This window comes from Gadus macrocephalus, chromosome 21, assembly GCF_031168955.1.
Source record: "Gadus macrocephalus chromosome 21, ASM3116895v1".
Lineage (NCBI taxonomy): Eukaryota > Metazoa > Chordata > Actinopteri > Gadiformes > Gadidae > Gadus > Gadus macrocephalus.
The window spans coordinates 10,327,373-10,352,157 of NC_082402.1; the positions used below are offsets into that span (position 1 = coordinate 10,327,373).

General features: G+C 45.3%; 2 protein-coding genes across 5 annotated transcripts in view; one reads left to right on the top strand and one right to left on the bottom strand.

The window, feature by feature from the left end:
• Positions 1–3,923: 3,923 nt before the first annotated feature.
• On the bottom strand, positions 3,924–7,901 carry LOC132449917 (sterile alpha motif domain-containing protein 12-like). Of its 2 annotated transcripts, none has more exons than XM_060041815.1 (4): positions 7,794–7,901; positions 5,638–5,790; positions 5,096–5,233; positions 3,924–4,737 (listed from the first exon to the last, which is right to left on the bottom strand). In XM_060041815.1, the coding sequence occupies exons 2-4, from the start codon at positions 5,756–5,758 to the stop codon at positions 4,721–4,723; spliced, it is 276 nt and encodes a 91-aa protein (XP_059897798.1). In that variant the 5' UTR covers positions 5,759–5,790; positions 7,794–7,901; the 3' UTR covers positions 3,924–4,720. The 2 variants fall into 2 exon arrangements, with proteins under 2 accessions (XP_059897798.1, XP_059897799.1); XM_060041816.1 differs by having other exon boundaries at positions 5,638–5,786; positions 7,794–7,885.
• A 290-nt stretch (positions 7,902–8,191) lies between these two features.
• Positions 8,192–24,785, top strand: part of scara5 (scavenger receptor class A, member 5 (putative)) — a 62,122-nt gene continuing 45,528 nt past the window's right edge. Inside the window, exons 1-3 of one of the 3 annotated variants that reach the window (XM_060041096.1) lie at positions 8,192–8,547; positions 10,539–10,685; positions 14,709–14,837. In XM_060041096.1, the coding sequence (XP_059897079.1) occupies positions 10,571–10,685; positions 14,709–14,837 (244 nt within the window). In that variant the 5' untranslated portion in view covers positions 8,192–8,547; positions 10,539–10,570. Of the gene's footprint in view, positions 8,548–10,538; positions 10,686–10,760; positions 10,772–14,708; positions 14,838–24,785 lie in introns of those variants that run through there. The other 2 variants (XM_060041095.1, XM_060041097.1) reach the window with 2 other exon arrangements.

The window sequence follows — 24,785 nt, forward strand, 5'->3', positions numbered from 1 at the left end:
ACCTTTTGTCACCTTTGCATCCTTATATTCACCTTGCCATCTTGGGCATGCAGGCGAATAGATGCACACAAGGTGAGAATGTGGGTGAGGTTGTGTTACTGGAACATATGGTCTCTGGTTCTCCCTTTGGGTGCCAGACAATGCCGGCTGGATGCTGTTTAACGCCTTGGATTGAGCATTGCGCCGCTCGGTATAATCCTGTCTCTTTCTGTGTACCTGGCAATAAAAGAGTTAAACTTGAAGGTGCCGTCGAATTGCTTGAGTTATGACATCCCGTGTCTCGTACTTTTTCGGCCCCACCTAGATTATAGTTTTTTTTGGTTCAGAGCTACTTCTGAAAGCCCTCTTGTTTGGTTTGGTTCTTGGTTTGTTCTTTTTGTTGGCTTATTAAATCACAGAACCAACTCCTTTCTCTAATTTTTCCACTTCTCTGCACGTGGGTTCTACTGCCAGTCCAATTACAGTCTATAATACACGTGGCTGGTTTTGCATGTTTTGTCACTTCTGCATCTGATGGATAAAATACATTTCTCCGTTTGCTCCCACTCCCACACAGTGGCGTTGGTCCAGAGACACTCTGCCAAAGTGCCCTCACGGAGCCCCTACGAGTGAGTAAAAGGGCCCTCACGGTGCCCCTATGATGGAGTAAATGGCTTTATGGCCCTTTGGAATGTCCCTGCGACAGAGAAAAATGCTACAAAGTGCGCTATAGAGTGCCCCTATGCGAGAGGAAACAGCGAGAAGTGCCCTCTAGGGTGCCCCGATGACGGAGGAAACACAGGATGCCCCTCTGATGAAGACCACCCTCAGAGTTAACTCCCCGCTGCTCCTTTGGTGCACCAAACTAAAGATCAACACACGGCAGACCTACCCCCCAGCACTGTATCAATCAGTTTTAGATCAGTGTTTGTGTGCGTGTGTGTGTGTGTGTGTGTGTGTGCGACCGTGCGTCTGTGTGTGTGTTTGTCAGAGCGAGCTAGGGCCTCGAGCTAAAAACTCATTATCCCATCCTCAGGTAATAAAAACGCACAGTTTTTTTTTCTGTTGACGTCGCCACATATGCATAATCCAAATAGCTTTGTGCACATCCAGATGGCCAGAGTGCAGCTGCGGACCACTGCTGACCCTCTCTTCTGCACACACACACAGGAACTCTCTCACGCACGCACTCACACACAAACAACCACCACTCTCCCACTCACACACAAACACAGCAGAGCCTTTTCCTTGAGGCATGCCAAGGCCAGAGAACAGGTGCACGCTAATAAACAGCACCGTTTGACTTTACTGTCTCATTTTATAGCACTCGCAATCAATAAATCTGTCCTTCCTCTGAAGATATAAGCTTTTGCCCCCCTTTTTAACCTATCGACTACATCGTTTCTTCAGCAGGGATTTTTCACACACGCACTACATGTGAAATCAACGCTTCCCCTGTCGTTTCTCTTTGTCTCATCTCCTGACGTCTCCTCCCGCTTGTTCTTTTCTTCGGTTTGATGAAACTCTCACACATGGGGGACTTTTCAGGGTTATGGCACGAGAGAGAGAGACTAAATTAGAGTGAGAGAGAGAGAAACTCAGGGTATAAACAGCTAGCCGTAAACCTCGGCAAAAAAATGATCCACTGTAACCACAGCAACAACAACAACAACAACAACAATCGAAACGATTTAATGTAATGAAAAACGGATCAACAATGGAGAATTGTTTGCGCAATTTTGGAGCTCTTTGGCGTTCTGTTCCGAAGCTGCTGCTTGGACAAGGATGAATCCATCTCTGCACCTCGCCTGCTGCCACTAACTCATTTCTCTGTCAGGAAAAAAAAATAAAGTGAAGACAAGAAAATCAATGGATCTTTTTCTCGCCTGGCTGCTGTGGCGCTGGAATTAATCTTTCCTCCCACCAGAGAGAGAGAGAGAGAGAGAGAGAGAGAGAGAGAGAGAGAGAGAGAGAGAGAGAGAGAGAGAGAGAGAGAGAGAGAGAGAGAGAGAGAGAGAGAGAGAAACAGAAAAAGAGAGAGAGAGAGAGAGAGAGAGAAAAAGAGAGAGAGAGAGAGAGAGAGAGAGAGAGAGAGAGAGAGAGAGAGAATAGTTGTGAATGGTGTGGAGGGGGGAGAGCAGAGACGTTGGAGTGGTGGGGGGGGGGGAGAGGAGCATCTGGGATGTGGTCTGAAGGTTGGTAATGGGATTAGAAAAATGATGGTGAGAAATGGATGGAGCAGGAGCGCGAAGAACCAGGTCTTGTCTCTGGGAATAAAGTAACGACTTTGTTTGTGTCAACACAGGATTTTCTCCACTCACTGACACGCGCACCCACGAGGACAAACGAGACAACGAATGGCCCGGTTGTCATTGTTGTCCCACTGCTCCGCTGTATTCCTCATATTTTATCGAGTATAGTTCAAGGCAGCGCGCAGAAGTCGGGCTCGCAAGAGCGGATCGTTTAACGTCGTGAGGGTGTGCCCGTACGTTTCATGAAATACAATGCTCATTTTTACCACGAGATTTTACTCAGGTTTTCGGTTTTTCATCTGAAAATTGCATGTGATACATTGCTACCTCTGTTGGTGTTTTCTTTTTGGCTTTTACGTGTCAACTATCTTGCTGTTACTAATTTAAGCTTACTATTATCATATTTGGCTGGTTTCTACGTACAGAAATAACGTAAAAAAGCCTTCATTGACTTATATGGAATTGAGAAGCCCCCTTTTTATATACCCATAGCCTTGAAGTTCATTCAAGTTCATCATTTTAAAGGAATATCATAACTGTTAGGAGTTGTATGGGTAAGAGATGAGATAGTAGTCTGATGTTATTTGATAGAAATGTTATTGCAATATATTTATTTAGCTGATGCTTTTGTCAAAAGCGTAAATGCATACAATTAGCCAAAGAAGCAAATTACCTAAAGTGCCAAATTATAGATGGATAAAGATAAAGATACAATTCTGGAACTGGACCTGAATCATTGAAGCGGCAGAGAACTATTTGCCAGGAGATGGAAGCTGGCAAAGCACAGGCTCATCCAAGACTATAACCCTTCTACGGAGACGATATTTCACCTGGAGAGACTCAATTAATAACGCTGCGCTTCTTGGCACCAAAAGAACAAATGATGAACGAGGTGAGATTTATTTGTGTTACTTTTGAATAATGCCCCATATTGAAATAAGTACCATTGCTCAATTTTGCTATGCCACAAACAAGTCACCGCATTGTCAGTGTTGTGATTGACAGGTTGAAACAGCGGATATGTTGTAAAACAACAATGTGAAGATTGGAGAAGGTAAATGTCTCGAGACTCCTGGCGACGGCTTCAGACACTGCGATTAACCAGTTCACACCGCCGCAATGTTTCCTACTGCGCCGTCCTGATTCGGTCACGCCTCGTCGTGAATCTCTGATCTGAACTGGGCTCCTAGTGTTGCTTAGTAGGCCACAAATGTGATTGCATCGAACATGCTTGGACACATTCGCAAACACCCACATCCACACACCTTTTGGTGAACATGTTATGTCCTGCCTCTGTCCTGCCACTCTTTTTTCCCACCACTTTTTTTATAAATGTGGGACCCTGCCAGTGCATTCCAGGGAAGAAAATCAAAAGGAGGAAGCTACGGGTCTATCATAGAAGTAGAGGAATTTATACTGCTAATAAGAAAACAATTCTTGCTCAATCCAACTCTTTGGTCAAATAAAAGGCTTTAGATATTATTCAATAAATATGTACTGGAATATCAATCATTAATCCTTGTTTAAGGTTAAAATACCGCTCTTTGAGCATTAATGTCTGCTAGTGTTGTATGTTTATGCGTATGTTTAGGCCTGTGCATATGCACATCCCAGCATGGATGTGTATGGCGGTCACATTGTCTGATACAAGACCATATCATTGGAACATTTGGAAATAAAACAAAGAAAACATTTTTGTATGCGTTATTGTCCAAACCAATTCTAAGTTTGGATGTTTTTATTCAGGCAGTGAACGGCAATGGCATTGTGAAGAGATTACGATCTCCCAAGTATTTTGTATCTGATATTTTGAAAGCGATACCGATGGTTAAATAAACACAGATGCATATCGTATCCATCAGTTCTCATTATGGAGAGCGCAGTTTTGGGTTGAACATTAGTCTAAGATGGTCCGAACCTTGACAACCACTCCAACCTCTTCTTGAATGACTTTACTTGGGAACTCGACACTAACTGCCTCATTCTCTTATAGTTCTCATTCCTGTTTGTGTAGTTATCTTTTTGCTCCTCTTTCCCACAGCTCACTTCGTTACTCTATAGGCCAGATGTATGGTGGTTGTGATGGACAAAAAGGCCCAAAAAGTCCATTTGCGACTGGTCATGATTAGTGGGAGGCGGGCTGGGTGGCAGACAAGCTGTGGGAAATTATGTTCTCCTCCGCTGAAATGGCTGCCAGCCAGTGCACTCCAAAGAGACAGAGAGACAGAGAGAGAGAGAGAGAGGACACAACCCGGACCAAAACAGCATAGTCTGGTCTCTCTAGAACAGGACACGATTTCACACAGGAAACGGGCGAATTGTCTTTCTGCTGCTCACTTGCGTGCCTGCGATCTGGCTGACCTGCTCAATCAGTCCCTCACTCCCTTCTTGTCAGTCTCTCCAGTGCACTCTTCCTCCACTGGGATCGGATTTGGAAGGCAAATGATGTCTGGCATGGCAGAAATGTTTTGGCTGTTGTGGGTCTTCATTCATGAAGCAAAGCATTCTGGGGCAAGAGAAAATCGGGGGGGGGGGGGGAGATAATTTACTTGAGTGAGGACTGACAGACAGACATACATACATACATACATACATACATACATACATACATACATACATACATACATACATACATACATACATACATACATACATACCACACGCTTTGCCTGTGGACCACAAAATTCCCATTTGGTACTAAATATTATATATTCTTAGTATCATAAATCTCAGTATGGATTAAGCCATACAGCAGGTAAACAGGGGTTTCAAACACTCAGCGTCCCACTGAGCTCTGGCTTAAGTCACAGATCCCGGTGCTTGATTCAAAGTACCGAGACGATCATCTCGATGGTTATTCTCACCCGAGAAGATGTCGTTGAGATTGTCCAGCTCCTGCTGCACCCGGAGGAGCAGGATGTCCTGCAGGATGCCCTGCTGGGCCGGGGCCTCCACCCCCAGGTGGTGTAGGTGGTGCCCCCTCATCCGCAGCAGCGCTCGGCCTGCGGGGACAGGAGGAACACAACATTACATTGGTTGATATGGATGACGGAGTCGACCCTTGCCTTGCTGACCCTGTGGTATACTGTGCGTTTGTTTATAAAAACACTGAGTCTCATACCTTTGAATCTAATCTAATTGAACGATTAGATTAGCAATGCAGAAAAACTTTCTATTAAACATAGGAGAAAGGTCTTACTTGCAGACATTTCGTTTTACTTTGATTTGTCGACTTGCATGGCTGGGGAGCAACGGGAAGCTTCATTGCTAGTTGTTAAAGCCTAATTGTCCGGCTCGAACTCAAGAACCTGTCAGATTTGGCCAGCGGACCGATTCTTTGATGGATAATTGGACGCACTCCCTAACCTCTCATAGAGCGAGAGAATAGCACATCAGCTCCTCGTACCTGACACCGCGTGCTGCAGAAAGGCCGTCTGCAGCGTGCTTTGCTGACCCGGGAACTGCTGCTCCACCCACTCCAACACCTCGTCCACCGACCAGTCAGACACGCGCTTCGACGATTCCATCCGCCCTGACGCCGGGATCGCCCCCGCGCTTGCTGCCGCATGTGTCCGGACAACAGAAAGTCAACCGGGAAAACCATCAGGAGAACCCATTCCCGCTGACCCCACCTGTTATCAAATGCTGCTTCAGGTTCTTCTTCTTTCAGTGGCAGGGCTGTCGGCTGCTGTCTGAACCCCTGTAAATGTTCCTTCAATTCGATTTCAGTTACAGGTGTGTCGCATCAACGCTTATCAACATCAGATGATATTATGTCCTGCAATAGCATGTGTTTAATCTATAGAGGGAGACATCTAACGCAAACCGTTCTGTAAGTGGGGTTGGGACAAACACAACTCTATGGTGATTCAAATCAATGAACCGTCAGGGTTATTTATTGGCGGGGGCCTGTGCCCGCTCTGCTATGCAGAGTAACAAGCAACGGCACCAACTGGCGCTGCAACACAAGCTATTTGACGCAGAACTGTAATTTAGATCGACCCATGATGCACTCGACAGCAAAACTTTTCTCCACTGTTGAGTGACCCCATAAAAACTTGGTGGCTCAAATCAAATTGCATGCATCCTACGTTTTAGCCCTGAGCTAATATACTTGGAAATATGTATGGAGATATTGTGGGAGGCAGAGATTTTGACTGAGAATATAGAGCTCCCAACTTGGAGGGAACACATAAACTATGGGCCAGAGGGTTTAAAAAAGGATGATGTTAGTCTCACCGACCAGACCTTGGAGTAGAAGCGTGACAGCTCTAGCTATTGTATAAAATGTTTTTTTTGCAATTTTCTTCAGATTCCTCCAATCTTGGAATAAACTCCAGTAATGAGAGGTGGGAGGGAGAAGGGAGAAGGGGGGGACAGGGGTATTTGTTTGCTTCAAAGATGACATTAACAAATGCTAAATAAAAACCATCATTTTCTCAAAGCCGTAAACCTCAGGGGTAACACTGCCCAAGGGAAGACTAAAAACAATGTCTCAACAGTTACGTGACCTTTTCAGTGGAGTGAATTTTGTTATTGCTGCTATAAATATAGAAAGGCAATTTCCTGTGTTAATTAAAGAAGGAATTTGATTGGCCAGAGCAGTATAACAAGGTCCCGGCGGAGTGATTGACACACACACACACACACACACACACACACACACACACACACACACACACACACACACACACACACACACACACACACACACACACACACCTGTGGAGTGTGGAGACCTTTACAGCACGACTTTACCAGGATCAAGTGGAGGGGGATGTTTTCGGTCAGATTCTGTCAAATGGAGAACAGAATATTGATGAAAAACTTCCTTCTGCATTTATAACCTCTGCCTATTTTAAAACGATGGCCCAATTTTGAAAAGTGTTGAACAGTAGGCCTACCCCCCTGGAGAGTGAGAATGACTAAACTCTGTGTCCCTGATATGTCGTTTCCATGAAGCAACACCCAATTGGCAGGACTTGTTTCCGACAATTAAAGTAACTGTTCCCCTCTCTGCCTCAGAGGAAGAGCAGGCAGAAGTGGTTTGAGCAGGAAGAGAGGCATTTGGAAAGATCTCACAATAACACAATAGCACCTGTGGCAGAGTACGACGGATATTAACATTTCAAATATCACTTCAACAACAATAACGGAACAAATATGAGGTTTTGTTATTGGCCTCATTTTGCTTTGCCAGAACAACAATCAGATCATGAAAAACAACTACAAGGCACTGGCATCGAGCTCTGAGGGCTGGCCAAGACCCTCACTGATCAAACTAAATAGATCCGTTCAATTCCGACACCTTGTGGCGAGACGAATAATCTACATTGACTAAAATGTAACAAGGCGTTTCATTTTTCAACATACATTTTCAATGTTTACACCAGCAAGGTCAACAAGGTCTTCGATGGCAGTGACCTTGTTCTTGTACCAACACAGCATGTTATACCAAAAATAATAAATAAACTCAAACTAAACTAAATGACAGCATCGACAACTTGCCAATCAATACTATACCGTGTTGATATGTTTGTACGATTGTTCAGAAGAACCTACCTGAAATTGGAGACCTTTTTTCCTGACCAAAAAAGATAACAGCCTACTAACGTCGGCCGGGCGGGTTCCCTCTGGTCTGTACCTGCCGAACTCTCCCAGGAGAACCGATAAGCTCCGCCTCCCAGTCACGGATGCGTCCTGCAGGGACTACCGTCCCGCCCGCCAGTCAACGGCGAACGCACCTTCTCCAAAATCCTCTTAAGGCATACGTTGTGTGTGTGATAAACGATCAAACCAGCACAATATGCAATTTTTATTGTATTTTATTATAAACTTCTTATTTTTTTACTTTATACTGCACTGATACCAAATGTCCAGCAGAGGGAGCCATCCCCTCCCTGTAGGAAAGTGCATAGCTGTCTTCTACTTATGCTCGATTTAGCGACCTTCCAAACACACACAGAGCAGATAAACGTGTACGCTGGATTTCGGAGATGAGTTCGTCACATGGTGGCATGGGCTAAACCCAAACGAGTGAGCCATATTCCTCAACTAAAAGCGTTGACTCTCGCTCCACATGAATCAGTAGTGAGGTTGTGAGTGAGGCTTCGCACAGTGCACAGTGCTCAGCTGTACAAAGTCTCTCTGTTTTTTTGCTTCCCCCTCTCGGAAAGTTGAAATAAACTTTGATGACACTTTGACATTAACAGCTGACGGATTGTGAGGAGTCGTTTTGGAGGCGAACGCGCAACTTTCTTGGAGGAAATTATGAAGAGGTCGCATCTGTGATCATATTCAGGTGACAGCTGACAAGGTGAGGGATGGCGAGCTTTTAATAGCCACACTCATCTGTGCGGGGAAAACCCTGACATTACTGTTGAATTTTAACATAGGCTATTATGTTAATCTAATATTCTAGATTAATTAAAAAACATCTGGCTTTGCTATAATAGTCCTGCTATACTTTTATGTCTTATTTTTCGATTGAGACCTAATTACCTTTTTCTAAATCTGTTACGCATACTATTTCAATTAGACCTGGATGCCATACATGAAGCCAGTGAGTAGGTTTACTACGTCACATGGGCGCACAAATGCCCTTTCAATGGAGAGTGCGAGGGAAATTAAATGCTTTATGTTTCGGCACTCATGGATGAAGTATATCGTTCCTGTTAATTAAGCGGGAAATGGGTTAATGTGTGACATGGATGAGCTGTCATGGTATGTCTATCCTCAATGGGTGACCACACACAGTCTGTGCATTAGTGGTAGATCCTGCATAGAAACTTGCGCCGCTCGGCTGTGACAATGTGGTGGAGGCGACGAAGCAAGCGGGGACATCTATTTTGGTTGTTGTACATCCAGCCTCTTTCTTCCCCTATTTGTAACGAGGCGTTCCTCCTATAGATTGTGTGTCTATTCAGAGCATATGGAGAAGCACCATGTGGAACAGTGTTTCAATACAATGCAGCCGAATTGTTTCCTCGTTTCACCTTAGTGGTCACATAGTAAACCAAGCTCAATATTTGGTTTACGTCGCAGGATTTGCGCACTTTGTTTGGGTGCTTAGTGAAGTGTGCAGGTATTCCTTTCCTTAGTGGCATGATGTCTGATGGATTTAAGATATATCGTAAATCAGCCAGACTTTAATAAGTTTCACGTTTTATAGAGACAACTCACTTCTCTGGGACACACATGCACGCACGCACACACTTGTGTGGGCATACAGACACACACACACACACACACACACACACACACACACACTTGTGTGGGCACACAGACACACACACACACACACACACACACACACACACAGTAACAAACACACACACGAACACACACACACACACACACACACACACACACACACACACACACAGCAAGTCAAACAATGAAAAAGAGAGGCAGTATCTTTGCAGATTAAATTGGCTCTGCCCAGCCTCAAGAGTAATGTGTATGCACACACACACACACACACACACACACACACACACACACAATGAAGAGTGCGAACTTGCTCTGTCTAGCCTCAAGAGTGGTCTAACTGTCAACCTGTCAAGCACCTCCTCGCCTATACACACACACACACATACACACGCACAAAAACACACACACACACACACACACACACACACACACACACACACACACACACACACACAGACACACTCACACCCACACACCCACAGCGTACCTAATGAGAAAGTCCAGAGTGAGTGCCTTTTAACGACTTTGTCAAACACTCCTCGGTGAGTTCTGCCTCTGCGTCTCGCCCACATTCACACAGTGCGTTCTCAAACGCTACCGTGGGGTTCTGTAGTCTGCGCGACATGACAGCGTTTTTATTTGTATACATTTTTTGCATGAATTTACCCGTCACTCTGTCCACGTAACATTTTTTGGTCGTTTTTGCCTGACTAACTGCAGTTCGGCAGTTGTCTTTGTGTCTGTGTGTGTGCGTGTGTGTGTCTTTGTGTCTGTGTGTGTGTCCTTGTGTCTGTGTGTGTGCGTGTGTGTGTCTTTGCAGATTAAAAAAGCACTTGAGGGCAACAATGCAAAAGCACGTGGAAGCATGCATCATAGGCAACACACACGGATGCACACACATACTCTCACTCTCACACACACTCTCACACACATACACACACAGACACACACACACACACACACACACACAGACACAAGGATACTAGCGTTTATACCCCACCTCTGTGGGTGTACTTATGTCCACAATGAGGTTAATGCTAATGTTTCAAGTTAACCAACTCCCCCACCCCCCTTCCTCATCCCCCGCCCCCCTAGCCCCCCTAGCCCCCCAGCAGGTGACCAGCAGGATGGAGAACAAGGCCATGTACCTGAGCACGTACGAGGAGCGGGAGAGCGGCTCCACCTACGAGGACAGCTACGAGGGACAGAGCCTCTCCAAACTACAACTGTGTGATGATGACGGTGAGGAGGAGGGAGGGAGGGGGGGAGGGGGGAGGGGGGGAGGAGGGGAGGGGAGGGGAGGGGAGGGGGCCTGTGTGATGATGACGGTGAGGAGGAGGGAGGGGGGGGAGGAGGAGGGAGGGAGGGAGGAGGAGGAGGGAGGGGGGGGAGGAGGAGGAGGAGGGGTGAGGGGAGGGGAGGGGGCCTGTGTAATGATGACGGTGAGCAGGAGAGAGGGGGGGAGGAGGAGGAGGAGGGGGGAGGGGAGGGGAGGGGGCCTGTGTGATGATGACAGTGAGCAGGAGAGAGGGGGGGAGGAGGAGGAGGAGGGGGGAGGAGAGGAAGAGGAGGAGGGAGGGGAGGGGGCCTGCGTGATGATGATGGTGATCAGGAGGAGAAGGAGGAGGAGAAGGGGAGGAGAGGAGGAGGTGGGGGGAGGGATGATGAGGAGGAGGAGCTACGGTAGGGGGGGCCAGTAAACCCTTACCTCCAGGGAAGTTTATTTGTGTCTTGAAGCGGGGATCAAAATGAGTAGATTATGATCATAGATTCCAAGCGGACAAGACCCATGTGCTCAGAACCATTGTCGGCGACACCAATTGTGCCACCCAAAATAAACTCAATCTTGAGTGTGTGTGTGTGTGTGTGTGTGTGTGTGTGTGTGTGTGTGTGTGTGTGTGTGTGTGTGTGTGTGTGTGTGTGTGTGTGTGCGTGCGTGCGTGCGTGCGTGTGTGTGTGTGTGTATCTGTGAGGAGACGGAGGGCTCAGACAGGTGCACGTAGAAAAACAAAACGTCCTCAGACGATTCTCCGGTTTCCCCCAGCCGGTGTTTCTCGGTCTTCTGTGGGAAAAGGCTTAGCAGGATACTGACGGACGAATCCTCTAGACAATCTTTAAGAGAGGTTGCCTCATCCAAGTGCCCCGCCACACATGTTTGTCCCGGTTCTTCGCTCAACAAAGCCCTACGAGTCCAAGTAAAGCATGCCAAAAAAGGGGAGACAATAACCCTTTTTTTAAAACAAGGCTTTCCGCCCCTCAAACATGATGACGGTAAAACAAGCTCCCCTCAATAAAACGCAGATGTTTACACCGTCTTAAAGCCATATGACCTTCACTGTGGTGAACTGTGGTGGCGAGGCTCGGGCGGTTTGTCCCCAGGACTCATGACTAATAAATATAAAAACTATAGAAAAATACATTAGCAAGCATAATCGCTTCTTCCCTGGAGAGCATGGTCAGGGAACTGATCTGATGTGTTGAAGATATTCGGTGGATAATAATGTAGCAGTGGAAGGCACCGTCTGCAAATGTCCTGATGATCAATCTAACCAGACACTTTATTTGAATTCCTCCTTTTTCTCCCCTGTAACGTCGTCTCTCCAACAGCCTGTGATTGTCTCTTTCGGCAGAAATAAAACCACATAAAACATGTCAGTTGGGTTTGTCAGTTGAGATTTTGGATACTTTGGATTGGAGTTTGTTTGCTCATATTTACAATTGAGAAACACTTCCAAGTCTCTTGTAATGGGCGCGCCAACATACACCGACGCACGCAGTCAAATGTGTTTGTGTCTACGATGAGTCTCTTTCGCATGTTGGGTGTGTACAATGCAGTGCCAAGAATCCCTCCTCCCACTTGTTTGCTGTATAAACTGTTTTGAACTAATTGGGGTCTCAATGACATGCTCGTTTTGTCAAGTACAATTTCCCCCTTAAGAGTCATCCATACATGATAGAGTTGTATGCGCAACAGAACTGTGGGATAGTATCACACACTCGGATCAACACGTTCAACTTCCCAGGATCTGTGTAACTCACTGATAATCATAATGTTATTATGTACTATCTATTGGTGTCTATCATGTTCCCTATGCGATGCCCTGACTGGCCCTTCCTATCTGGAACCAATTGTTTCTTGGAAGGCTGGCACATAAACAGGCGTTTTCTAGTTGCCCATTTTGATGTACATAATTCTCCCTATTATATGGTTCCAAAAATGCATTTTCGTCTGTCATTATTCTCGCATTATACTTTTAGGTTGATTGGCCGAGTAAACTCAGTCACCATGTTCCATGCACGTTGGCTACACTAAACGGCCTCTGCTTTGGCGCCAGTTTAAATGTGACTTCATCGTTATTCTCAAACATAATTTCCTTCTTTATATTTTGTTCACGTTTTTGATCACAGGCTGAGAACTGGGAGATGAGAAGTGTTTTAGTACACGCACAGAGTACACCTCATGCATCTCATGTTCTTAGTAGTTTGCTCCGAGGCCCGGTACGTCCTTACTCCATACATTCCATCTGCCTGACAACTTGCACCTCACACACACAGACAGACACAGACACAAATCCACACGCACACACCTTGGAGCCAGCTTGTGTTGTCTTAAGCTGGAAGAGAGTGTGTTCTGTAGGATGGGGTAGATCGGACAGGGATGAGGAGAGAGAGAGAGGAGAGGAGAGAGAGAGGAGAGAGAGAGAGAGAGAGAGAGAGAGAGAGAGAGAGAGGAGAGAGAGAGAGAGAGAGAGAGAGAGAGAGAGAGAGAGAGAGAGAGAGAGGAGAGAGAGAGGAGGAGGAGAGGAGAGAGAGAGAGGAGAGTGAGAGAGAGAGAGAGAGAGGATCAGTTGAATTGCGTTTGGGTGTGAATGTGGGTGTGTGTTTGCAAGACGGAGAGCCAAAGTGTCTGCATTTCTGACCTTATGCGGGTCAGAAATTGCACCACTCTACTAGCAGTGTACAACCACGCAAAGCCAGCTATACTGCGCAAGCTCATCGTGGTCGGGGTTTGGTCGTTTTGCTCAAGGCTTGGACCAACAAACAGCATAAAAACAAAGCCAGACGCTCCAGTAAAATGTCTTCACAGCCCTACTTTGAGTTTAACGCCAAGCACCGCCAGGTGGCCAGAGACCCCCCTCACACACACACACACACACACACACACACACACACACACACACACACATGCATGATGTCACAGCTCCATCATCTATGTGGCCTTGAAGACAGTTTTATTATGAGTGATATGAGAACATCTGTTTGGCCTAGAGAGAGAGGTTAAGTGGTAACTGAGTTGTAGATCTTGCTCCTCTGCATACGTGTGGGCGTGTTTATACTGGCTGTGTGTGTGTATGTGTGTGCACGTGTGTTTGTGTGTATGTGTGTGCACGCGCGTGTGAGAGTGTAAGTAAGAGTATAATGACGAATGACAAAGTGAAGAGTGTTTTCCCCTCCTGAGACAACTCATCACATTAAAACAGTGAAACCTCCCAAAAGGCACGTAAAATCTGCTCTCTTCTGTCCCAAAGAACACATAACTCACTTTGGTCATTCAGCAACACCGTTTGTCTGGTTAGCATTCTCTCGCGCCGCGGTCAAGGAGCCCTGTGGTGTTATCAACATCACAACAGAACTGCTATTTTTTAAATTAAATATTTTGATTTTAGGGAGATTCAAGAGACTGACACTGCATGTTTACCTTTAATCCAAAGCGCCATGGAGTGAAATCAGATCCAGGTCATTGAAGAGCAGGTAGGGGGTAGGGCCGGGCATCTTGGCACCAAGGATGCCTACAGGTCAGTGGTGGACATCGAGGATCCGACCCAATGCCTCTGGGCTGGGAGCCTAAATCCCTAAACACAAGACTTTGCTGCTCCCTCTTTAAAGTGTTAGTGAACCCCCTGTTTCAGCTCATGTTCCAAAACGATGATATTCTCTTTGAAGCGCCTCAGAGAAGGCCCTTCGACGACCAGAAGAGAACACGAGTTGAGGTTCAGGGCAGAGTAAAACGTTCACACGCTGAGGAAATGGCAAAAACATGGCGTTTTACACCTGTTTTCTCTTAACAACTTGACTCCTTTTTGAGTTACCGAGACAAAACGGCATCGATTACTATGTGAAATTTCATATTATCATATTATGAAGTCATGTTATCAAAATATCACGTTTGGAAAACGGAACCAAAACGATTCTGGTTCTGGGTTCACCAAACACTTCTTTTTTTTACAATGGATCGCGTGGTTGTGCCGCTGCCGTCCACCACAGGCTCTGCAAGGCGGCGCAGGAAGCAGGAGCAGTGCTGCGGTCATCTCAACTCCCTCTCCGCCATCAAGTACGCCATCGTGTCCCTCTACATCCTGGTGCTGCTCACCATCTTCGGCCTCTGTCTGGCAGGTAGGAGGCCGCGCGCGCGCGTGTGTGTGTGTGTGTGTGTGTGTGTGTTGTGTGTGTGTGTGTGTGTGTGTGTGTGTGTGTGTGTGTGTGTGTGTGTGTGTGTGTGTGTGTGTGTGTGTGTGTGTGTGTGTGTGTGTGTGTGTGTGTGAGAGCCTGTTGGTCTGCCTGTGGGTGTGTGACATGCCAAGAGAGCCTGTGATTGATGACAGTGGTGGGATTGCGTGTGGGTTGGTCGGCTAAACTGGCCAATGTTCCCTTGAGCCCACCGGCCGACTGACAGCATTTCCCCTCGATCATAATAAACTCTCACACACATATATACACACACACACCTACACGTCCAGGAAGTCCCCTTGAAGGTTTTGTAAAATGATACGCACTATATTTAAATGCCGCTTTGTGACTGGAGTTACTGACACTTTTATGTGGTTGCGGTTGTGGTTGAAGTCAAGCTTTTAGCATTTTATGAACACGTTATTAAGTTGGAAAGCCACGGCTAGCTTAAGTGCTTGTTTTTTGCTGCCTCAAGCAATACTGTTTTAAGGACCTATACTCTTATGGGTTTGATCCATGCTAGTTTGGTTGGCTGTGGCAATAAGCTCCATATGGTATCCCCCTGGTAATATCCAAAGCACATTAGAGTTGTATTTATGCAGGCCTAGATGTGTGTCATTCATTCAAAGTCAATTAAGTTGCACCACAAAAAAAAGAAATACATTTTAAAGAAACGTTCAATGTGGACACATACCCAGAGGGCCGCATAAGCCTTAATTGTTTGGATTCTACCATTCCTCTCTCTGCTTTTTTTGCAACCACATTAAACAAACAACCCTCCCACCAAACCCAAACACTAATAATCAACCCTTGCTCGACCCATGAAACAGGGAACGTTGGAAAGTACACCAAAAGAGAGCTTATGCTTTACAATGCTCCATGCAACATCCGTATCTATACATGCCATTTCATTCATCCATTTGTTCCCATTTGAATGTAAAGCGTAAAGCCTTTGGGACATCATTTGCTGAGGCGTGATACCTGCACCAGGGAGGCTGCCGGGCCACTCAGGGCTCGTGCAGTGGATGATGTGAAACCTAAGTGGGTCCGGCCCGTCTCTCCTTGTCTGTGTGTGTGAGTGTGTGTGGGTGTGTCTGTGGGTCTAAGTGGGTGGTTTGTGTGTGTGTGTCTGTGGGTGTGCGTGTGGTTTGTCTGTTTGTGTGTGTTTGGGTCTTTATGGGTGCGTGTGTGTCTGTGTGAGGGAGAACAAAGCGAGACAGAGAGAGGTAGGATTACGTCGATGACAGCGTACACAGAATGAGGCATGACGTTGGTTTGGGCCCGGCTGTGCACTCTGCATCGTTCCCACACAGCTCTCTGTGGCCGCAGGAGGAATGAGGGGCCCATTATGGCCCCTGACAACAGGTTGGCCCCTCCCTCACTGGGTTGGTGGACTGTAGTGGATTCTATGGGGCTATGGGGATCCATTTCCATTTGATTTTGCTTAAGTGACTCAACCAAGATGCTCCTTGAGCAGCGACAGCAAGTTTGAGGTTATTGTTTTATATTTGTTCATAGAGTTCAGAGACTTAACTGTAGTTTTATTTTGAGTTTTGGAAACTGAACTTTTGCTGTGATGGAAATGGGAGCTATATGCATTGTTCTCCGGGCCTTTGCCGCTATCCTACTTTCATGTACAGAAAACGTACAAACATTTGATATAGTATTGTAAATTAGAAACTAAATGGGCTTAGCCATGATGAACAAATGCCATTAATGGCTGATATATAATAGTTATTATTGTTGACAAAATAAGCAAGCAGCTGTCTCTAAAACAAAGCTTAACCATTAGGGTTTCTGTGTTAGGATTTCCTGTGACCACATTGCACTCTTGTCATTTGAACCATGACAGCTCCAAAGTCTTGTCAGTGGATCGCTCAATCTCTCTTTCTGCGGCAGATGGGAAAAAAACTATATCTGGACCAGAACTGCAAAAACAAACTAGTTGAAGATACGTTTCCAAGAAATATAATTAGAAACAAATGTTGACTTGAGAGTGAGGGAGGTCTTTGGTCACAGTTGTGGCTGTGGTTAAGGGGTGAGAGTGCAACATGGAAATTCCCATTAAGATCTGTGCGTTATGGAAATGGGCTCAAGCTGTTATTATTTAATTTGACAAGCTTTGTGACCCGATGGCATCATAAACTCCGGCCTCTTCAGTACTGCGGACTCTGCTGCGTTTATTTTTTTCCCGAGTAGATTTGAAAAGCCCCAGGCACGTTGGCACACAAAGCCTAGCGGCCATTACAACCGGGCAACAGCTTGTGTGAGTATGTGTGTGTGTGTGTGTGTGTGTGTGTGTGTGTGTGTGTGTGTGTTGTGTGTGTGTGTGTGTGTGTGGTGTGTGTGTGTGTGAATGTGTTGTGCACATGTTTGTAATAATGATACACACACACAGAAATACAAGGAGGTTGTGTATTGACAGAGTTAGAGAGAGAGAGAGAGAGAGAGAGAGAGAGAGAGAGAGAGAGAGAGCGAGAGAGAGAGAGAGAGAGAGGGAGGGGGGGGGGGGGGAGAGAGAGAGAGAGAGAGAGAGAGAGAGAGAGAGAGAGAGAGAGAGAGAGAGAGAGAGAGAGAGAGAGAGAGAGAGAGAGAGAGAAGAAACAGCTGGAAAGTGGTTCGGATCCCTCTTTTCTGCAACCCTTTTTGTCCCTGGGCACAAACTTCTAGCGATACATGTTGCCTATGTGGAAATGAAGCACAAATGACTATCCCTCTTTAACTACACAGGGTGTTAACAGTTTTCTCACTCATCACGTCATTGCAGCTTAGAGGAAGAGACGTTACACGACTTCACCGTCATGTTTTCGGGTTTATTTTAGCATTGTACCGTCATAGCCAATCCATTTATAGCCGATGATTGCGTTATATTCTGTTTTCCTCTCCAAATCATCGTTGCAGCACTCTCATACCAACATAAAGCTTAAATAGATGCATGTGACGCATTTTGATAAACATATGATAAACAAGTGAAGGGCAGACCAATGTCATCCAAGCATCCAAAACATAATTGTAATGAATCACAGATGAAATTGCTGACTCCTTTATATACGCTGAATTGCAACCACATCTTAGGCTCCAGGCGCCTTCATACATTTGCGGGCGCCACAGCTGTGATAGGAAGAAAGCCAATTCTGTGTCGGCGAACGTTAGCCTCCCTGCAGAGTATCCTAGAATAACAAAAAGAAAGGGGCGATGCTGAGGGATTAGGATTTATGATCAACATTGTTCTTCAAAAAAAATTTAAATGAATCAAAATCTGGAATAGAATATAACAATATAAATCAAAATCTTACCTAAATGTCATTATTGTGAAAAGAAATAAAAAGTAAGGTCCATTTTATGACTGAGTTCATCAGGGAAGCACGGGGGGGACTTGTGTGATTTGAAAGGTCACAGGTTAAACCACCAGTGAGATCTGCTGTTCGTCTCTTGCCTTCACCGACACAAGATCATAGGAAGGAGTTTCTGTGAGGATTGCATTAGTTAATGGTTTGTTAAGAAGGATTTGTTAAAGAGTAATGTCTTGTCATCTACACAACACATGTTTAGCTGTAACTTGAACTTTCATTTTGGAGAAATGGGAAGACAAACGGAGCTTTGCAACAAATATGTTCACACTAATTCACCTGGAACAAATTCAATAAAACAAAACTTGGGTTCCAGATAAGCCACAGCTGAGTCTAATCTGTAAGATCCCCAAGGTGTATCACTTGTTTTCGTTTCTGCAGTCTATGAAATATGCATAACTTATGTTGCAAGTATTGGCTCCCAGATGATATAGAGCAGTTCACCATCTAACTGGAATCACATGGAGACCATACATGGAGATACATGCATGGCAGTTGAAGCTTAGATCACAAACTCTTGTTTAACTCTGTGTGTGTGTGTGTGTGTGTGTGTGTGTGTGTGTGTGTGTGTGTGTGTGTGTGTGTGTGTGTGTGTGTGTGTGTGTGTGTGTGTGTGTGTGCATACACACAACTTAAGTTCTATATCACTTTAGATCTTTATGTTTTCGTATATATCACAACTTTGCTGTGGCATTATTCAAAGCTGTATCACTGAATCACCGCCACCATAATCATCATCAGCATCCTCATCCTCTCCCTCCTTTCCTTATTCCTTCCGCACATTTCAAGTCATTTTGTCGGCTTCTGCTTTTTATTCGTGGTTTTGTTTGGTTTCACTCTCCGGGTATTTGTTTGCCGTTTGTAGAGTTGCAGCTACCGGACATCCTTCTCACTCAAGCCAGCCGTGCTGATGTTTGATGTGTTTTGAACAGACTCACAAACGCTGGTGTTTGGTTTTTGGAGGTTGGCTTGGGTACCCCGGTCTGCAAGCCTTGCTGTAAGTGAGATGAACCTCAGTTGAACATGGTACTACCCCAACGTTGGCCGTGAGAAATGCACTTATGAAGCCTTCATCTTAACACTCATGCAAACCCACGTCCAACCACAGTTCCATGGCTGTTCACAAAACATGATTAACGACCAGGTGCATTGCTACTATCTATTATAATGCACATTTACTGCATCTTTTCGTCTGTGTTTAGTGCATTCAGGGACTTTCTGTTTGATCCTAGTAAATGTAGCTGTTATCTGCTAAGAGTGCTTGTTGTCAAGTTTTTATCGCCGCAATCACAGTCAATCACAGTCATATCACCCTGGTGTAACAGGATCTTAAATTTGTGGCCTTCTCGATTAGTGTTGCAAGGCCCCTGCCTCATGCATCATCTTTCTTTCTTCATTTGTATCCCCTAGATGTTATGCATGTTTTAAGTTTGTTGGTATCGTATAATAATGAGCTTTAGTTAATGAGGCTTTTATCTTCTTTCGGGTCGTGATTGTCTCTCGCCAGCAACCTGGACCTCATTCTCGGGCCATCTGGTTCCAAGGTGGTCCCTGAATGAAAGAGTTTGAAAAGATCACTTCAACGCTCAAGTTGAATTCTGTGTTTCGGTAAGAAATCACCCTGGAATTACTGGTTGGAGGTGTGGTTTCCCCGACCGCCTGTCCGTTAACTGGAAACAGACGTTGGCTGTCAGCTAAAGGAATGAGACTAGTTCGTCTGAACTTGAAGTGGCGATGTTCTGTGCGGTGTTAGGGAAAGAGTCCCACAGGTTACTTCCAGATTTATGCCTTTTAGGATTTTAAAAGACCTCTAGTAAATCTTGTAAATGTAACATTATGCTGCTTCTTTATAATGAACTTACACAGGATTATAAAAAAGTGACTATAAAACAAAGGCTAGAGGTGATAGCCTTTCTTTTATAGTCCTATATAAGTTTTCATGAACCTCTGATGTTTACCAATACCAATGACCAAATTCAATCTTCCTTCCCCATTTCCTCGGTGGTTAACCTCTAAATGTGCCTAATGTCCTTGTTAACTGCATTTGTGTTGCAGTCAACATGGGCCAACAACCGTATAATCTATTTATGCTAATGTAGTAAATACAGTGGGTGTTTTATTTTTAATCGTTCCTGGCCTTTTGCATGGAGAAGCGTTAATAGCAACCGCCATTTGTTTTATTTCCTAGCTGATTGTCGAGGTGTCCCTTAGCAAGACACGTAGCGCTAACTGCTCCCTCTTGGCTCTTGCCTAGCATGGTTGACTCCGCCATAAGTGTCTATATAAGTGTGTGTAAAACTTGCATGGTTGACTCCTCCGTATGTATATGTGTATGAATGGTTTTAAGTTGCTTTGGCTAATATGTCTACTAAATGCACGAAGGGTAAATGTAATACCATAGGTGAGTCAATTCCTCCAGACACATAACCAGCAACATGTTTGCGATTTGTTCATATTTTTGTTTCCTTTGGACTGTAAATCGTTGGAAAATATTATGGTGTCGTAGGTTTTCTACAAATCTTTTTATATCCACTTGAGCTCTTTTAAGAGGTGATTTATTTCTTTTTTTTCCCCTGTTGTGTTCATTGATCGTCGACAGCTATGTATAAAGGTCCCTGTGAATCGCCATGGAACAAACGGGGTCTGTGTGTGACTCCCTGGCTCGGTTCGTGTTTACTGTTTTTTTCATGGACATATTCCCCACAACATTACAGTTCCCATTTTAAGGCTCATCTAGTATGTTGAGCAAGGAGTTTGTTAGTTCCAAAATTAGGAAAAAGCAACACTTTGTCACCTAATCTGACCTCCAGACTCTACAGTTTAGCCCAGTAAAGTTAGATTACGTGCCACACTGTTTTATCTGGTCTTTTACAGGGTGTTGTTTCCACTATATTGTCTTTAATAGGGTTGAAAACGACCCTAATGACGCTAATAGAAGAGTGTGATGAGAGGCAAGGAAATCATTAATGCCATTGACGCCAATGAAAGTCAACATCTCTCTCTCTCTCTCTCTCTCTCTCTCTCTCTCTCTCTCTCTCTCTCTCTCTCTCTCTCTCTCTCTCTCTCTCTCTCTCTCTCTCTCTCTCTCTCTCTCTCTCTCTCTCTCAATCAATTGTATCCTTTTACGACACGCTCTTTTACAACATGCTAACAGAAACCGTTGCACCATACGTGTGTCTCACTTCAGTATAAACACTATAAAGGGAATACTTGAAACCACTGAGCAGCCGTATCAAAACAATAAGTCTGCGTATATTTTTTTATGTGTATATCGTGAGGTCTACTTTTGGAGTGTTTACATTTGACAGCCATGTGAAGTCTCCTATGGGCCCCCGTCAAAGGGCCAAGGCGAAGCCCTTCCTCAAACACGTGTCGCCACGGCAACCGGTCAGATAAAGCCCTTGAACCTCTAGCTGGCCACGCACACACACACACACACACACACACACACACACGTGTGTAGGCACATGTGATTATGCACACACACACACACACACACACACACACACACACACACACACACACACACACACACACACACACACACACACGCACACGCATCCTTCTAGACCTAGAATGATGCATGTGTGAGATCTAGAGGAGGCCTCCTCAAAGTTTGGCATCACTCCTATTAGGGGGTTGTTGGAGTCAAGACCAAACGGGACTACCCCAACGCTGATCGGACCTTACTTCTAGTCAGTCGATCTAGTCAATGGTCAAATGACAACACAGGCCACAAAAGGAGTACCATACTAATGCCTTTATGAAGGCCAGGAGCATGTGTGTGTGGCCAGGATACTTGTTTTTCTAGAGTGCACGCTAAATGCTGGTTGGAAAGGCAAGCTGAGCACAGTCAACTTAGGTATGTTCACAATCATACATTTGAAAAAACGTGTGTGTTGCTTGATCGATTTCCTGCTTTTTCTGAAACGTACATATCAATGAGTCTGTCTGTTTGCGTAAGATCTCGGATGGTGCATTTTGATCGATGTTCTGTCCATATAATCGAATTGTAATCATTTTATTATATTTGTGTAAACCTATTCACGTTGTCGTGCTGAGCCTCAGAAACATGCGCGTGCGTGCGAGATTAATGAACATGAAATGGCTGGGTTCAATCGGTGAAGCTATTCCGGGACAGAGCGAACGCATGATCGCTGGCCAGGCCCAGCTGTGCTCGCCGAATCAGCTCTCTCAGCGGCGTGTTTGACAACTGTTGCGCCACAGATTTTGTCATAAAGCTCCCTGCCAGCAGAATTATCAAGGCAGGAATTTGTGGTTGTTGTTCGGCCATGGTTGATTTCTTTCATTGAGGTAAAGCAGTCTGTGTTTACGCATTTTCCCGCACACACACACACACACACACCAACACACGCAGGAAGGCACCTACTTATGTACGTACGGACGCAAAACACACCGATTCAGGACACACACCCGTTGAACACATTGACTTGTCAACGGAGGTTTATTTGTTATCTTCCTATTGTCCGGTCTCTGACTGACTCTGACTGTTGTGCGTCAACGTGCTTTGTTCTGTTTTGTCACCGCGTGAACTCACGGCTCACCGACGTAGGACCCAAGCTCCACTGCACCTCTGATCCACCGTGGGGGGCAGTGTGCGGGCGGGAATGAGAGGCGGGCCATCGGCCATGTTGTATTTAGCTAGCTGCAGCGTCGTCGGGGTAACTCTGGGCCAAAGGGTCAGACGGGGCCTCGGGCTTCAGGGACCAGTTTGAAGTCAAAACAACAGCTCTATTTGTTTTGGTTTTCCATTCTTTGGTTTTAATAATGTGGATGTTTATGGAGCTTGTAAACAAAAGGTATCATATGACGTCGCTTCCCCGAGGGAATCGTGAGTCGTCAGAGGCCTTTTAAAGTTAGAAGTGGTCCGCTTGTTAAGGTAAGTATAGAGCGTTCGCTGGTTTGAATAGGGGCCGCATGCGGTCTGCATTATTAAGTATTGATAAGAGTTAATTGAACATTGAAATAATTTCCGGGAGACAGCATCATAACTAGTTTTGAATTTTTTAAATAGTTTTATTTTAGTTGTATTTCCAAGCTGCTACTATACCTCTACATCATTCTATTCTATTCTATTCTATTCTGGCGAGTTGTATCAATTTGGTTGGGAAAGAAATGCAACACCCGTGAGAGTAAGGCCTCCTTCATTTAAATTCCCAAATACTTACCCAACCGGAAACAACCGCAGGTGGCTGAGAACAGGTGTATTTCTCACAAACATACACATGGACACACACACACATACACACACACACTCACTTACACACAGACATACACAAAAACACACTTCAATAGCCTCTCGCAGCAAGAGCTCCACTTTGATCCTAGACACCAGACAATGTCCTGGGTGAGAAAAAAAATCTCTCCCCCCTCCCCAAAGCAGGCACACACACACACACACACACACACACACACACACACACACACACACACACACACACACACACACACACACACACACACACACACACACACACACACACACACACACACACACACACACACACACACACGCTCTTAACAGCCTCTTTCCTCCTGGATGTTGATGCCAACCAACTGGAGTGAGTGTACAGCTGTCTTTCCGCCAGGTCACAGCCCACTACCCAGATGTTGCAGTGCGTTCGGGTTTTCGTTTCGTACTTTGTTCCAACGGTCTTGTTCCAGAACAAACAAAAACAAAGCAAAGAAAATATATGTGTGCTCCCATCGAAAGATGTTTCGGTTTAGTGAGTATATCCCCTTGGGAGCTTGACCTTTCATTGTACAGGTTATGTTAGGTTAGGTCATGTGCTGGAATTGTAATAACCTGATCATCTGTGATCATTTTTGTGATGTCACAAATCGAGGGTCTAACGTTGCACCACAGTGTTCGTTAACGTGACGAATTGGATTCAATGCCGGAGCATATGTTTTATTCCTTTAAGTGAGACGGTTGGTTAAAGCAATCAGTGTAGGCGCAACTCAGTCTAGCACCTGCAGGGTCCGGGAGTCATGGCAACCGACGACAACAACGGCTGTAAAACAGTGGGGGAAACGTAGAGCTACAGCTGAATGGTAAACAGGGTTTCAGGCTCAGCCTCTGATGGCAAGGTATCAACTGTTAGGGTGTTTACATGTGTACGTCGAGAAGAACATTGAGTTGATACACATTAATGGAGTACTCTTTGTTTCCTTGAAGTCACTCGCCGGGCAGTAAAGCCTAAAGAAGAGGGAGGCGATATTCTGCTAATTATGTAATTTGTACGTTTACAATTGTAAGAATTCAGCCAAACCCATTGTGGTTGTGGCTGTTCAGATCTTTTTATATTATACTCGGATAAAAATGGCTGTGAACTGCATCAGGAGATGTTGGAGATGAGGGGTTGGAGGATTGGGAGAGTGCACTTAGCTCAACATGGAAGGGCCCGTGCTTCTCTTGCTGACCTTGCAACACTGACTGGTCTCCGCTGCTCAACAATGGATTCCTGTTTGCTTTTTCTCCCTCTCCCTCCTTCCTGTCTCCTGGCACGCCATCAAAGTGAAA

Coding starts and splice junctions, on each gene's coding strand:
- LOC132449917 (XM_060041815.1), bottom strand. CDS start 5,758: ATGGAATCGTCGAAGCGCGTGTCTGACTGGTCGGTGGACGAGGTGTTG. Junction 5,234..5,637: donor TCTGCAGCACGCGGTGTCAG/GTACGAGGAGCT, acceptor CTGTCCCCGCAG/GCCGAGCGCTGCTGCGGATG.